This window comes from Leptodactylus fuscus, chromosome 4 (assembly GCF_031893055.1).
Source record: "Leptodactylus fuscus isolate aLepFus1 chromosome 4, aLepFus1.hap2, whole genome shotgun sequence".
NCBI classification, from domain to species: Eukaryota; Metazoa; Chordata; class Amphibia; order Anura; family Leptodactylidae; genus Leptodactylus; species Leptodactylus fuscus.
Window position 1 is genome coordinate 38,423,435 of NC_134268.1, and position 13,564 is coordinate 38,436,998.

Consider the following 13,564-nt stretch of genomic DNA (forward strand, 5'->3'; position numbering starts at 1 on the left):
CACCTCAACTTGGCACTTTAATGTGCACAATGGTGCATCTCTGTTCCTTTACCCTACTTGTCACTTTGAGACAATGGACGGAGCAGAGCAGGAATCTGGTTGGGCCAAGGTGGTGGACCCGAGTCCATCAGATTTACTATAATGAAAGTCAGTTTGGCATGAGTTATACCACAAATCTACACCAGTAACTGACTGTTGCAAACTTGGTTCACATCTGTACTTGGTAATCCATTCGGGGAGTCCACATGGGGACAGACTACAAAACACATTGCCAAGCGGTATGCAGTGAAAGCAACAGAACCCATAGACTATAATGAGGTCTGTGTGCTTTCCGTGCGCTGTCCGAACAGAACATGCGGACCTATAAAGTACTTCAAGATCTACTTCCATGTCCATACGACTCCTGCAGGCATTATAGTGTGTGGGGTCCGTGTACTTTCACCACTGCACACCGCTGTTCCCCTAGTTATAAACTACGTATCATAAATGAATAATACTGGTTAATGTATGAAACTTTTCAGGCAGAGTTTCTTTCTACATATTAGTCTATGAAGAGGGGATAGAAAAGACACTCAAGTAATTGCTGCTTTTTTAGGCCGGGGCCCCAGTGTTTTACAGTACCTGCTACGTGGATGGGATTCATGTCAATCATATGCCCACTTTGTGGCAAAAAGTTTTTGGAAATCGCGGTTTTGGAAATCGCAGCATGTCAATTATATCTACGGAAATGCTGGCTGCTTTCCCATAGATATAATGGTAACAGAAAGTCCGCAGAGGAAAACTCCCTGAACTTTCTGTTCAAAGTGCTGCGGGAAGAACCATGATGCGTTCCCACATTGCTTTAGTGCGGCGTTTCCGGCTTGTGGGACTTTAGCCTTACTCTGCTATTCTAAACTATTCCAACACTTCTTGGTTGTAGATAAGAGACTACTGGCATAGATAATGAGGCAATTAATTAACTAGCCACCATGACCATCCTACTCCCCCCTCCCTTCTCCATACAGACTAATATAATGCCCCCCTCGGCTTATAATATATACAGTCCTATGAAAAAGTTTGGGCACCCCTATTAATCTTAATCATTTTTAGTTCTAAATATTTTGGTGTTTGCAACAGCCATTTCAGTTTGATATATCTAATAACTGATGGACACAGTAATATTTCAGGATTGAAATGAGGTTTATTGTACTAACAGAAAATGTGTAATATGCAGTAAACCAAAATTTGCCCGGTGCAAAAGTGTGGGCACCCCAAAAGAAAAGTGACATTAATATTTAGTAGATCCTCCTTTTGCAAAGATAACAGCCTCTAGTCGCTTCCTGTAGCTTTTAATCAGTTCCTGGATCCTGGATGAAGGTATTTTGGACCATTTCTTTCTACAAAACAATTCAAGTTCAGTTAAGTTTGATGGTCGCCGAGCATGGACAGCCCGCTCTCAAATGATCTGAAAACAAAGATTGTTCAACATAGTTGTTCAGCGGAAGGATACAAAAAGCTGTCTCAGAGATTTAACCTGTCAGTTTCCACTGTGAGGAACATAGTAAGGAAATGGAAGACCACAGGGACAGTTCTTGTTAAGCCCAGAAGTGGCAGGCCAAGAAAATATCAGAAAGGCAGAGAAGAAGAATGGTGAGAACAGTCAAGGACAATCCACAGACCACCTCCAAAGAGCTGCAGCATCATCTTGCTGCAGATGGTGTCACTGTGCATCGGTCAACTATACAGCGCACTTTGCACAAATAGAAGCTGTATGGGAGAGTGATGAGAAAGAAGCCGTTTCTGCACGTACGCCACAAATAGAGTTGCCTGAGGTATGAAAAAGCACATTTGGAGAAGCCAGCTTCATTTTGGAAACAAAGATTGAGTTGTTTGGTTATAAAAAAAGGCGTTATGCATGGCGTCCAAAAAGAAACAGCATTCCAAGAAAAACACATGCTACCCACTGTAAAATTTGGTGGAGGTTCCATCATGCTTTGGGGCTGTGTGGCCAATGCCGGCACCGGGAATCTTGTTAAAGTTGAGAGTCGCATGGATTCCACTCAGTATCAGCAGATTCTTCAGAATAATGTTCAAGAATCAGTGACGAAGTTGAAGTTACGCCGGGGATGGATATTTCAGCAAGACAATGATCCAAAACACTGCTCCAAATCCTCAGGCATTCATGCAGAGGAACAATTACAATGTTCTGGAATGGCCATCCCAGTCCCCAGACCTGAATATCATTGAACATCTGTGGGATGATTTGAAGCGGGCTGTCCATGCTCGGCGACCATCTAACTTAACTGAACTTGAATTGTTTGTCCAAAATACCTTTATCCAGGATCCAGGAACTGATTAAAAGCTACAGGAAGCGACTAGAGGCTGTTATCTTTGCAAAAGGAGGATCTACTAAATATTAATGTCACTTTTCTGTTGAGGTGCCCATATTTTTGCACCGGTCAAATTTTGGTTTAATGCATATTGCACATTTTCTGTTAGTACAATAAACCTCATTTCAATCCTGAAATATTACTGTGTCCATCAGTTATTAGATATATCAAACTGAAATGGCTGTTGCAAATACCAAAATATTTAGAACTAAAAATGATTAAGATTAATAGGGGTGCCCAAACTTTTTCATAGGACTGTATGTATATATATATATATATATATATATATATATATATATATATATATTATTTTTTTAGGAGATGTGTATGGGGGGGGTGTCTATGACCAGCCGCAATATCATTGTATAGAATCTCCCATAAAATAGTGGGGGGAAAAAGAAGCTTTAAAAAAAAAAAATAAATAAATAAAAGTTGTAAATCCCTCCTTTCCCTAGAATACATATAAAAGTAGAAAATGACTGTGACACACATACACATTAGGTATTCCTGTGTCAGACAGTGCCCGGTCTACTGAATATAGGGGATCTGCAAGGGAAGGGGTTAATAGGAGCACTGCAGATACCCTATATTCAGCCAGACTGAATTCCAAGTGGGGGGAAAAAAACTCAGTATTCAAGCTCAGGGAAGGGGCAGACAGACAACCAAAACACCCCCTCCCCTTCCCCAGCACCAGCAACTACTGCACCCAAAAACTCCGATCATTTTAATTTTTGCAATTTTCCAGTAGCTGCTGCATTTCCCCCCCCCCCCCCCCTCAGCTTATACTTGAGTCAATAAGTTTTCCCAGTTTTTTATGGTAAAATTAGGGGTCTCGGCTTATATTCGGGTTGGCTTGTACTCGAGTATATACGGTATTCTGTACAATGTACTGAGAAGCTGGGAAAAAAATTCATAATGGGGTGGAATTGGAGAAAAAGTGCATTTCTGCGACATTCTTACGGGCTTCATTTTTATGGCGTTCACTATGCAGCCAAAATGACATGTCGCCTGTATTCTATGGGATACAAAATTTATATAAATGTATTTACATTTTAATGCCTTAAAAAAATCCAAAACTTTGCAAAAAATGTTTTTTCTTAATTCATATTCAAATTTTTATCCAAGACGAAACGCTGTACTATAAAAATATTTTTCTAAGTTTATAGAGCGGGCATTTTCAGACCACAGGGATACCTAATGTGTATGCGTTTCATAGTAATTTTTTAGTTTTAGATGTATTCTAGGGAAAGCAAGGTGATTTGAAGTTTTAGTTTTTTATTGCTTCTTTTGCATTTTTTAAAACTTTTTTTACTATATTATTATTCCCCTAGGGGCTTAACCTGCATCTGCATTGCAGACTATGGGAGATTTGCTACATTACTATTGAGGCTGGTCATAGCCCAGGGGGCCACTGCGTAATGTAATGCATGCAGTTAGAGCAGTGGTTCTTTACCTTGTTTGAGGTACCGAACCCACCAGTTTCATATGCACATTCACCGAACCCTTCTTTAGTGATAAATCAAATATGATTTTTTTTTTCAAATTCAAGACATAGGTATATGGTTTTTTTTACTGGTACACAAAATGAACCGTGCATAGAGCCTAGGGTTCGATCCCCAAATAAGAACCACGGAGTTAGAGTCTACTCTGGATCTCATTAGCTCTAGGTCTCTGCCGTAAAGTACAGTGGAGACCCGGTAGCTATGGCAGCTGCTCTGCAGCAGAGTGGCCACCACCTTTAAAGACCTGGTATCCGCCGTAATAGTATGGCGGATGACAGGAAGGAGTTAATATAATACATATTACAACATTTTTTATATTCACCTGTATTAGTCATTTATGAGAAGGTGTTTATTACTGGAGGTACACTCTAAGGGAAGACTGTCTACCTATTGGTATTTGGACTATGAAAGGAGGACTATCCCCTAGTGGCAGTCTCAGGCCGGGGCTCCATGGGCTGCAGTGAGCTCTTAATGGGGTTGTCTATTGTTGTACCCTGTGGGGCTAGTCTGACCCTGACTAATGCAGTTACATAAGTGTTGTTTTCCTATCCCCAACCAAAATCCAGCAATAATAGCGGCCACTGACATACCATGACCAGCCATGACCTCTCGAGTGCCATGAAGACACTTCAGTTAAAGCCTCACGTTGAGGAAACACAGCTTTTTTTGTTGTAGTTCTTGTTGCAGTTTTTAGATCCAATGCTAGGAGTGGATTGAGCAGGTGGTAGAAGTATAAGAAGCTTCCTATATAGTTCCCATTGATTTGTAGCCATTCTTGGCTTTGCCTCAAAAAAACACAGCAAAATCTACATCAACAAAAAAAAAGCTACATTTCACAACAGGCCTCGTCCACATCTGCATGGGTAATCCATTCGTGGGAAGTCTTCATGGGGACCCCCCCGAACAGGATACGAAACGCATTGGCAAGCGGTGTGCAGTGAAAGTACATGGACTGCATAGACTTAAATGGGGGCCGTGTGCTTTCTGCACAGTATCCACACCAGTCGTGCGGACAGGAAAGTAGATCATGAACTACTTTTTTATCCGCATGTTCTGTGCGGAAAGTACACGGCACCCATTAACACCACACTGACACTAGGTCTGTCAGGTTTCGCCCGAAAAATTGCAGACAAAAAAGTCCCGCTTGCAAAGCAAACACCGATCAAATGCAGATATACACCTTTAAGCATTGGTACATTGGAACCTAGAATATTAAGAACAAGTTCAACAAATGAAATCCATAGCATCTATAACATTAGTCAAAAAGCCATTTGTCAGGGGTCTAAAGGTGGGGACGGGGTCTGAATGTTTTTACAAATAAATTCTCTATGGCGCGTCGAGCCTCTGATTTTCCTAATGCATATCGCTTCATAAGAGACATATGGTAATTACACAAAAAAAACACAAATGGCTTTGAGAATAATTCTCGCAATGTGCAGAAATCTTTTGTAGACTGTATCCCACTGAGGGCCGCGCCGTTATTTCTTGTTATTTATGTCTCATTTTCGATGTTTTGTTAGCACACATTTGCCATACTAGTAACCATATGGACATGCAAACATTAATGTGGTAATTTTCTGATGATAACCAAATTATTTATTGAGCTAAGATGAGGATATACAGAGGGAGACTGGAACAACATAAGGTGTATCCTTCTGGACAACTAATTGTGAATCTGAGCACATTTGCACGTCCTCCCGGGAGAGGCTTGTGTCAGGATATGTACAAATCACAAATATTTGCTCTGGGGCATATTATGAACAAAACACAGGACAAAGACAAAACATACACCTAAATAGCGGCGCCTCCCTAGGCAGCACAGGGCAATTAAAATCTGCGCTCCTCTACAGCATCCTCCCATTATAACCCATTGTTTCCTGCACCCTGGAATCTTAACTTTTTCTTCTCTTGCAATTTTTTCTGTTGTAAGAATCATGAGAAATGACATCAAGCTGAGCAGCGAGATGGAAAGTCTCAAAGTTCAAGCATATTTATTATGTGTATTATGCTAATTCACTTTATTATGGTGTTTTTTTTTTCTTGTGTTTTTTTTTTGTAATCCATCTAGAAATAATAGTTTGGATTTATTTTATTAGCGACACTTGGGAAAATATTTTTACTGTTATTTAACATAGATGTACTGGTGGAAATATTGTCATGGGTTTTGTTGTTCTACAACAGGGGTGCTCACACTTTTTCAGCATGTGAGCTACTTTATAAACTGACCAAGGCAAAAGATCTACTACCCACTTCTTGTGGGCGGGGTCAGGGTGGGCCTGTGGGCGGGATGGGGCATGTCTGTGAGCGGGACCGGGCATGTGGGCGGGGTCGGACGGAGCGTGAGAGCAGGAGACAGCGGCGTTCTGTGGCTGCCCAGGGATCCCTGCTGTCTGCTTGTTCATAGCGCAGGCTGAGAGTTATCTCTGGACACTGGCAGGTTGGGGCTGAGGCATATCTAAGAGCAGGGAGCGCGTCATCCCCCGGAGCTGCTGCTGCCCGGCCTGCAAGTGTCCGGAGTGCTTGTTCACAGCGTAGGCTGAGAGTCGACTCTCAGCCTGCGCTGTGAACAAGTAAACACCGGGGATCCCTGGCTGCATCCCGCAATTGACCCATACGTCCTTTGCGATCAACCGGTAGATCGCGATCGACGTATTGGGCACCCCTGTTCTACAAAGTTCTTAAAATGGACAGCCCCAATTTTTTTGGCAATTGAACACTTTGTTACAGATTTTGCATAATCTGTATTTTGATATATCCAAAAGCTTATAACGTAGCTCTGTTATGTATGTCACTTTTGTAGATTTGGAGAAAAAACGTTGAAGGCTTAGGCAAATGAGGCAGTTGGTGCACTGGGGGCGGGCCTTCAGCTCCCTGGAGCACTGCCCTTGCCACTCAGACTCCCCCCACCTCCATATTGCCACTGCTATGACATCACCCATCCTAATTGAGTGGTAAGAGGAGTGCTCCTGCGGATAAAGGCCCGCCCCTAGTGCACCGAATGCCTTAAAATCTATAAAATTGGCATATACAAAAAAGATGTGTTGTGGTGTGAGCCGATGAATATGCTTGAGGCAGGAGGTAGACATCCTTTGATAAATTAAGCACAATTCCCAGCACATCTGAGGGTAAGTTCATATGGGGTTTTTTTGGTCCAGATTTTGACGTTGGAAGCCGCATGATAATCTGGTCCAACAAACCCCTCCCACGAATGGATGTGATGCAGTGCACCGGTATCCAGTCGCGGCATTCCGCTCCTGATTAGGCCCAAATGAATGGGAGTGTGAATTAGCTGCGGAATCCGCCTCAAGAAAGGGCATGTCGCTTCTTTTTTTCGCGAACGGGAACAAACCACTCGCGGAAAAAGTAACCCATTGATTTCAATGGGTGGAGGTTTTTTGAGCCGGATCTTGACGCGGATTCCGTCCCAGTGTGAACTTACCCTTAGATTTTATCCCAGTCTCGCTATTAACTGCACAGAGAATTCTCTAGCGGATTGCATTCTGGGATTTGTCATTGTTCAGAAGTTTGATGTAGCATAATGACATGTGTAAAGTTCGTTAACGTTATTGACCATTTACATTTTTTCAATTTTTTTTGACTACTAAAACTATAATTACTGTAATAATAAAAGAATATATAATATAAATTATGAGCAACTGTATGATATAAATTCCCAACAGAAACATGAAAAACAGACGCGTTTTGGCCATGACTGCCTCATAAATACCTACCATTTATTTACTGTAGATCCGAAGCATAGAGCGGGACTAGTGTGAACACAGCTTATTTTTAAGCAATAGTTTTTATTGAATTTCAACACAAGAAAGCACAACATAGTAACAAGAGAAAAAAATCTAATCTGGGGACATTAGTAATACTATACCCAGCTGGCCTATCATGGCTGGGGGCAATTATACTGGTAGGGGTCCAAGAACAAAGACCAGCTGTAGTAATAGCCAGAAATAGGCCTGACCACAGGGGAAGACAAGGGAGACACAGAAGGAGGGGGATGGGGATGGGGGATGCTCAGGCTGTATTTGGTTGGACGCAGCAACAACGGAAAGACATAGGTTGTCCAGATTTTTTTGTCCTGTAGATTGTGAGCGCCACGTAAACACAGGGAGAACATAAAAACTCTTTGCAGATGTTGCTCCTGGTGGGATTTGAACCCAGGACTCCAGCGCAGCAAGGCTGTAGTGCTAACTACTGAGCCACCGTGTTGCCCCGGGTCCCAGATTTTTTTGAAGGATTTGTGGGTGCTATGTGACAAGGCCATTAGCTTCACATTAACTGTATAGTAGTGCGTTCTGCTGTGGATTTCAGGGTTTGCTGCCTATAAGTTCCCGTTATGGTTTGCTTATCAGCCAAGAAGAAGAAGTGCATTAGATTCTGCTTTGTGCTGAGCGGACCTTCAATGGATGGATCTCCAAAGGGGTTCGACTCATTAAATCCAGTGATGGTGGAGACCCTAAAAGCAGTAGAGGGGGTTTGCACGCCCCAACTAATTTCGCCTCATAATGACGACCTATCCACAGGGTGCAGCACCCACACAGATCAGCTGTTCTGGTAACTGCAGTTTGCTCCTGTTACGATAATAGCCCCATCCACTGTATAGTGGCAGCACCAGGATACTGCAGCTCCGCTCCTATTAGCTTTTTGTGTCAAGAGGCTTCCGGAACAACTGATCCATTACTGAATGAAATGTATGGGACAAGCATTTGGGACTGGAAACCCCCAGAAAAAAGCGACCTTATGTGCTGTGCAGACCGGCGATAGATTTGAGGAAACCTTAGGTCTGCAGTTGTTGTTGGCATCATATTGAGCATAGCCAGAGCACAGGAGACACAAGACGGAAATGGGGGAGAACGGACGAAGAGATGAAACAACATAGAGAGAATTTAAGGCACAACTAAATAAGTATAGTAATGCAATAGGCTGCACAACCAGCATGCAGCGGGAGAGAACACCGTGTGAATACAGCTTGAACCGAAAAATGGTGGTCAAATTGAGACCCATGTTTACGGATCATGTCTTGGGCAGAGTTTCGCACTAGGTATAGTTTTCAGTTGCCTCTATTGTTTTGGTATTGTATATTAAGGAGGCACTAACATTGTGGTGTCTTATGCCCCGGGGGTATTAACAGTTGTTGGCGATTTATTTATGACCATACCAGCTGTGCCATAAGCTCCTGTCTCTGACAAAATGTGAAGAAACTCAAAAGTGCATTAGCACCACCAGGGGGAACCGCTAGATCGATCAATTATTCCTATAAAGGAAGTACCGTATACTGAACAATATCTACGTTTAGCTACATTAAAGGGAAAATATATTCCACAGAGGCAGCAAATGCGGGTGCTATTGGGTCCCTGGTAAAAGGGAGTCCTTATGTGAAATGGGTACTGAAAATATCTGCAGAAGTGTCCACCACAGGTCTCATAATGTAAGGAAACCATAGAAATAGGATGGGAGGCAAACAAGCAGTGAGTCCTCCTGTCCCAAATAATAAAGCTGTGGTAATATTGAATAGTCCAAGCAGAGAAGCCCCACATTAACCTTTGCCATAGGGCTCATACCCCCGATGTACTGTCCTGGCCTTGTTCATATTATAGACAGGCTAAGGCTTCATGTGCTTGGTCAGTGTATTAATCATGTTTATCACTAGAGATGAGCCAACACTATTCGGAACAGCCGTTTCGAATAGCACGCTCCCATAGAAATGAATGGACGTAGCCGGCATGCAGGGGATTAAGCGACCGGCCGCCGGCAAAGTCGCCCGCTTCCATTCATTTCTATGGGAGCGTGCTATTCGAAACAGCTGTTCCGAATAGTGTTGGCTCATCTCTATTTATCACAGCTAGCAGACCAACACATTATTTCCTATGGACTCATACACACCTGCATATTAACAGGGGCCCATATTTGGGGCTGTGAGCCCAGGGCAAAACTTTTACAGCACCTGGATCACTGAAGCAGATGAATAGACCTATGGAGGCACGGGCGGCACACAGATGTCATCGATGTACTGTCTGTGCCGCTTTACCAGCATCTAGCCTAAGGTTCTTGAAGATGTTGTAACCTCTTAAGAGAGTGTTACAAAGACCATAGTCATAAGGCTCTTGCCAACCGCCTGTCTGTTACTGAAAGAGCACTTTGTGAAATCATATGAAGGAAAAATAATAAAGAACAGACTGTATTCTTCATATGTACCCATAGTCCAACACAAAATAAATAACTTCCAATTCTCCAACTCTTGTCCTAGGCTTCAGATGCATCGAGCACTTCCAGACTGGATGTAGTGCACTAGAGAAATGCAATAAAAATAAGACATAAGTCATAACCAAGGTAATGTTCACAACTACATCTGTAGTCAGCTTAAATGGAGTCTGTCACCAGGAGGAGCAAGTCCACAGTGGTGCGGACCCAGTCAAGACAAAACGTGCAGCAAACTGGTTTTTTTTTATTAAAAAAAAAAAGGAAAATAAATAAACCTTGACTTCAGGCACAAAATAATGAAACAAAATAAATACCTGCTCGTCCGAGCCACTAGCTAAACAGAACGGATAGTCTAACTATACATGTGGCTTACTTCCAGCCACACAAACAAAACAGGAACAATATTGTCTCACCAGACTCAGGGTTACAGGACAGAACCAGACACCTCCTTCACCCCATAGAACTGCCCTGCACTGCAGGCTCTACTGCCTTTTCTGCCCAGTAATGAGCCCAGGATCTACACCCGAGTTGAGGCCTACTCCAGATCCGTCCTGGACCACACATAGGTCAGAGACCTGGGGCTGATATACCTGACTCCAGCACTCTGCCTGTCACCTTCTCACAATATATACTGGAGGAATAGATAGCTAAGGGAAAACAGAGTGATTCTTTAAAGGGAGTCTGTCCCCAGAACCAGCATATCAACCCAGACCGCAGATACATAGGTTAGGGTCACCTGAATCATACAGTGTTTCCCTTGTGATTTGCTGCCTCCATCATCAGTATAAACCTGTTTTGTCAATATTCAAATGAGCAATTTGGATCATTGCTCAGAAAATGTAAGAGGGAAGTCATCATTTGCATATTGCCAATGATATCTCGGCAACAAAGGCAGTGATTCACAGGGGAAAAACACAGTCTGATTCAGGAGATCCTAACCTATCTAGTATTACATTATTTCCTGATTCCATTGTATGTAAATTCATGCAATCCTTCTCTTCAGTTGGGTCATGAGATCTCATTCTGACTCTGATTGTGCAGGATCTAATGATCAGGGTACAGTGTTTCCTACAGGCTCTTCTTACACAGGATATCCATGACTAGTGATGATGACTAAACAGCTCCTGTCACACACTTATAATGGAGGCGCTCACAACTGACCATATATTTAAGGTATCCTAGGTTATTTAGAGAGAAGGATAATTACACCGTCCCCTAGGCAGAGATGGCGCTGTCTCTAGCTGCCCATGTGAAGCTCTGCTTAGGCAAGAGGAGACTGATAGCAGAGAATAGAGAATTAACAATATAAAAAGCAAGATGGCATCTGATCAGGAGTTAGATTGCAGGGATATTGAGTACAATGCATCCATAATATACATACTGTACGTATGAATGCATTGATAGACAATCAGGCGTAGGTACAGTGATGGAAAAGTGCCTTGCCACGGAGGCTTCTTTAAATAATGCATGAAGGAAACAGTAAGTGGTAATCTGGTAATTCCCAGGAGTCTAAGAGCAAGATTACCAATGAAATCCACTTGTGTTGCTGTCTACTTTGTGATGGAATTACTATATGCATTATATGAGCAATCCCCAAATATAGTTTCATTTCCAGAATTTCTCTCTTTAAATCCCTGAGTTGCATGCCTTCAGTTTTAGCATTTAGCATTTCACTCAATGTTTCATAGTTCTGTATACAGCTATTAGAGAACAGAGGAAGGTAAACTATAAAGTGTGTTCTCAATTACTACCACTAGATGGCGATGTGCTCCAATACACAGGCTGGCCACAAATACTATATACTACAGTATACAGTGATATCTGATATTGCAGAGCCGGCATATTATGTTTCTGTAGATTGTAAAAATATAAATCATGGAAACCATAGAAAATGCAGCAATATGTGGAATTATGAATAAAGGGGGGGTCCAAACAAACTTTTTTTTTTTATTAAACAGGTTCAGAATGTGGGAAACAATACTGCTGGACTCCTTTAGTATTATTGCAGCTTTGGTCAATGGAAACTCTTCACTCTTAAATTATTTAGGGGATGTTCTCAGTACTACTCTTCATTTTCTGCCACCAGCAATTTGGCGCGAGCAAGCTGCGACGGGATTCTGATACACTTCTTTTTTCTGCGTCCTGCTGCCATCTCTGCCTCCCATTGAAAACAATGGGAGGCCGAATCGGGAGGAATCTATCCCCAAATCCGCGACAAATTCCTCTGTGTGAACTGACCCTAATAATTTTATTCTACATGTCATAAATATGTAGAATATTTTTCTGTAACTCTGCTTTGATGTTATTTCTTGCAGCAATTTATCAATAAATAGACTACTGGATGGGTGTGTGCCCCTATATTATCAGACATTGTCCAATCAGTGTTGTCCATGTAATCACAAACCACCTTGACAAGGGGGATGGTAACACCCAGTTGTCAATTTATTCATAGATTTCTAGGAAGAACAGAACAACACAGAGTTCTGCTGAAGGGAAGCTCTAGTATTGTCAATTCATGGCGAGATTATAAAAATGAATAGGATAGATAGATAGATAGATAGATAGATAGATAGATAGATAGATAGGAGATAGATAATATAATCATGGACATACATATTTGATGACAATTACTATTAGTTTTACCGTCTGTAGTCTTGAGGCATGGAGCGCCGTCCGTACACTACTGTAGAAGTGCTGCTGCTTCGGGCCGCTGTCTGAGCCACAGAACATTATGGCCTTTACTAGAGATGCTACAAGAAATAGACATCTAGGATTAGATAAGTATAAAGAACAGACACATCTTCATATAATGGAGATTACTCACCTCTACAACCTGAGAATAACACATTAGTGTCATATTCTGTTAGATTCTGGAAAATCTGAAAATACACAGAAAAGCTGATGTAGACAGTGAGATAAGATAAGATAAAATATCTTCCACTACAGGTAATGAGCGCTTTGTAGAGGTGGCTTAGGCCTGTTCCCAATATTATTTTGCCTATTGGAGTAGCCCAATGTTATACTGGAGAGAATAGGGTTTTATTCACACATGGTGGTAGAACAACACCTGGTTTACGTATCTATAAGTGAATATACCCTTATATAACTCTTTCAGATGTGGAGACTGATATCAGGATGAAAGCTCTCACAGGGATATTATAGGTGCAACAATTATATTAAAGTGAGGGGACACAATGCAAAGGTGTATTTCTTGGTTTTGTATATGAGAGGTGGTTGGAGAGGGAGTCACATCCACAGTCCAATGATGTATACACAAGCTGAAGAGGTAACTGGCTTGATAGTTACAATCCTTTACAGATACACAAAGATAATGATCCTCATCCAAAGAATAGACACTTAGGTTGTATAAGGAATAATATCATTGTACTGTGTTATCCAGTGGATATGAAATATTCACATTGCAGCATTGTCTTACACTAAATATACTGTATACACATGATGTATCCGTCAGGCCTCCTG

At 41.9% G+C, this 13,564-nt stretch overlaps 1 protein-coding gene across 2 annotated transcripts in view; it reads right to left on the reverse strand.

Moving 5' to 3' along the window:
- Window positions 1-10,004: 10,004 nt before the first annotated feature.
- Window positions 10,005-13,564, reverse strand: part of SLC26A7 (solute carrier family 26 member 7) — a 31,421-nt gene continuing 27,861 nt past the window's right edge. For both annotated transcript variants that reach the window (XM_075270310.1, XM_075270311.1), the window contains exons 16-18: window positions 12,909-12,963; window positions 12,728-12,834; window positions 10,005-10,171 (exon numbers count right to left, since the gene is read on the reverse strand). In XM_075270310.1, the coding sequence (XP_075126411.1) occupies window positions 10,127-10,171; window positions 12,728-12,834; window positions 12,909-12,963 (207 nt within the window). In that variant the 3' untranslated portion in view covers window positions 10,005-10,126. The remainder of the gene's footprint in view (window positions 10,172-12,727; window positions 12,835-12,908; window positions 12,964-13,564) is intronic.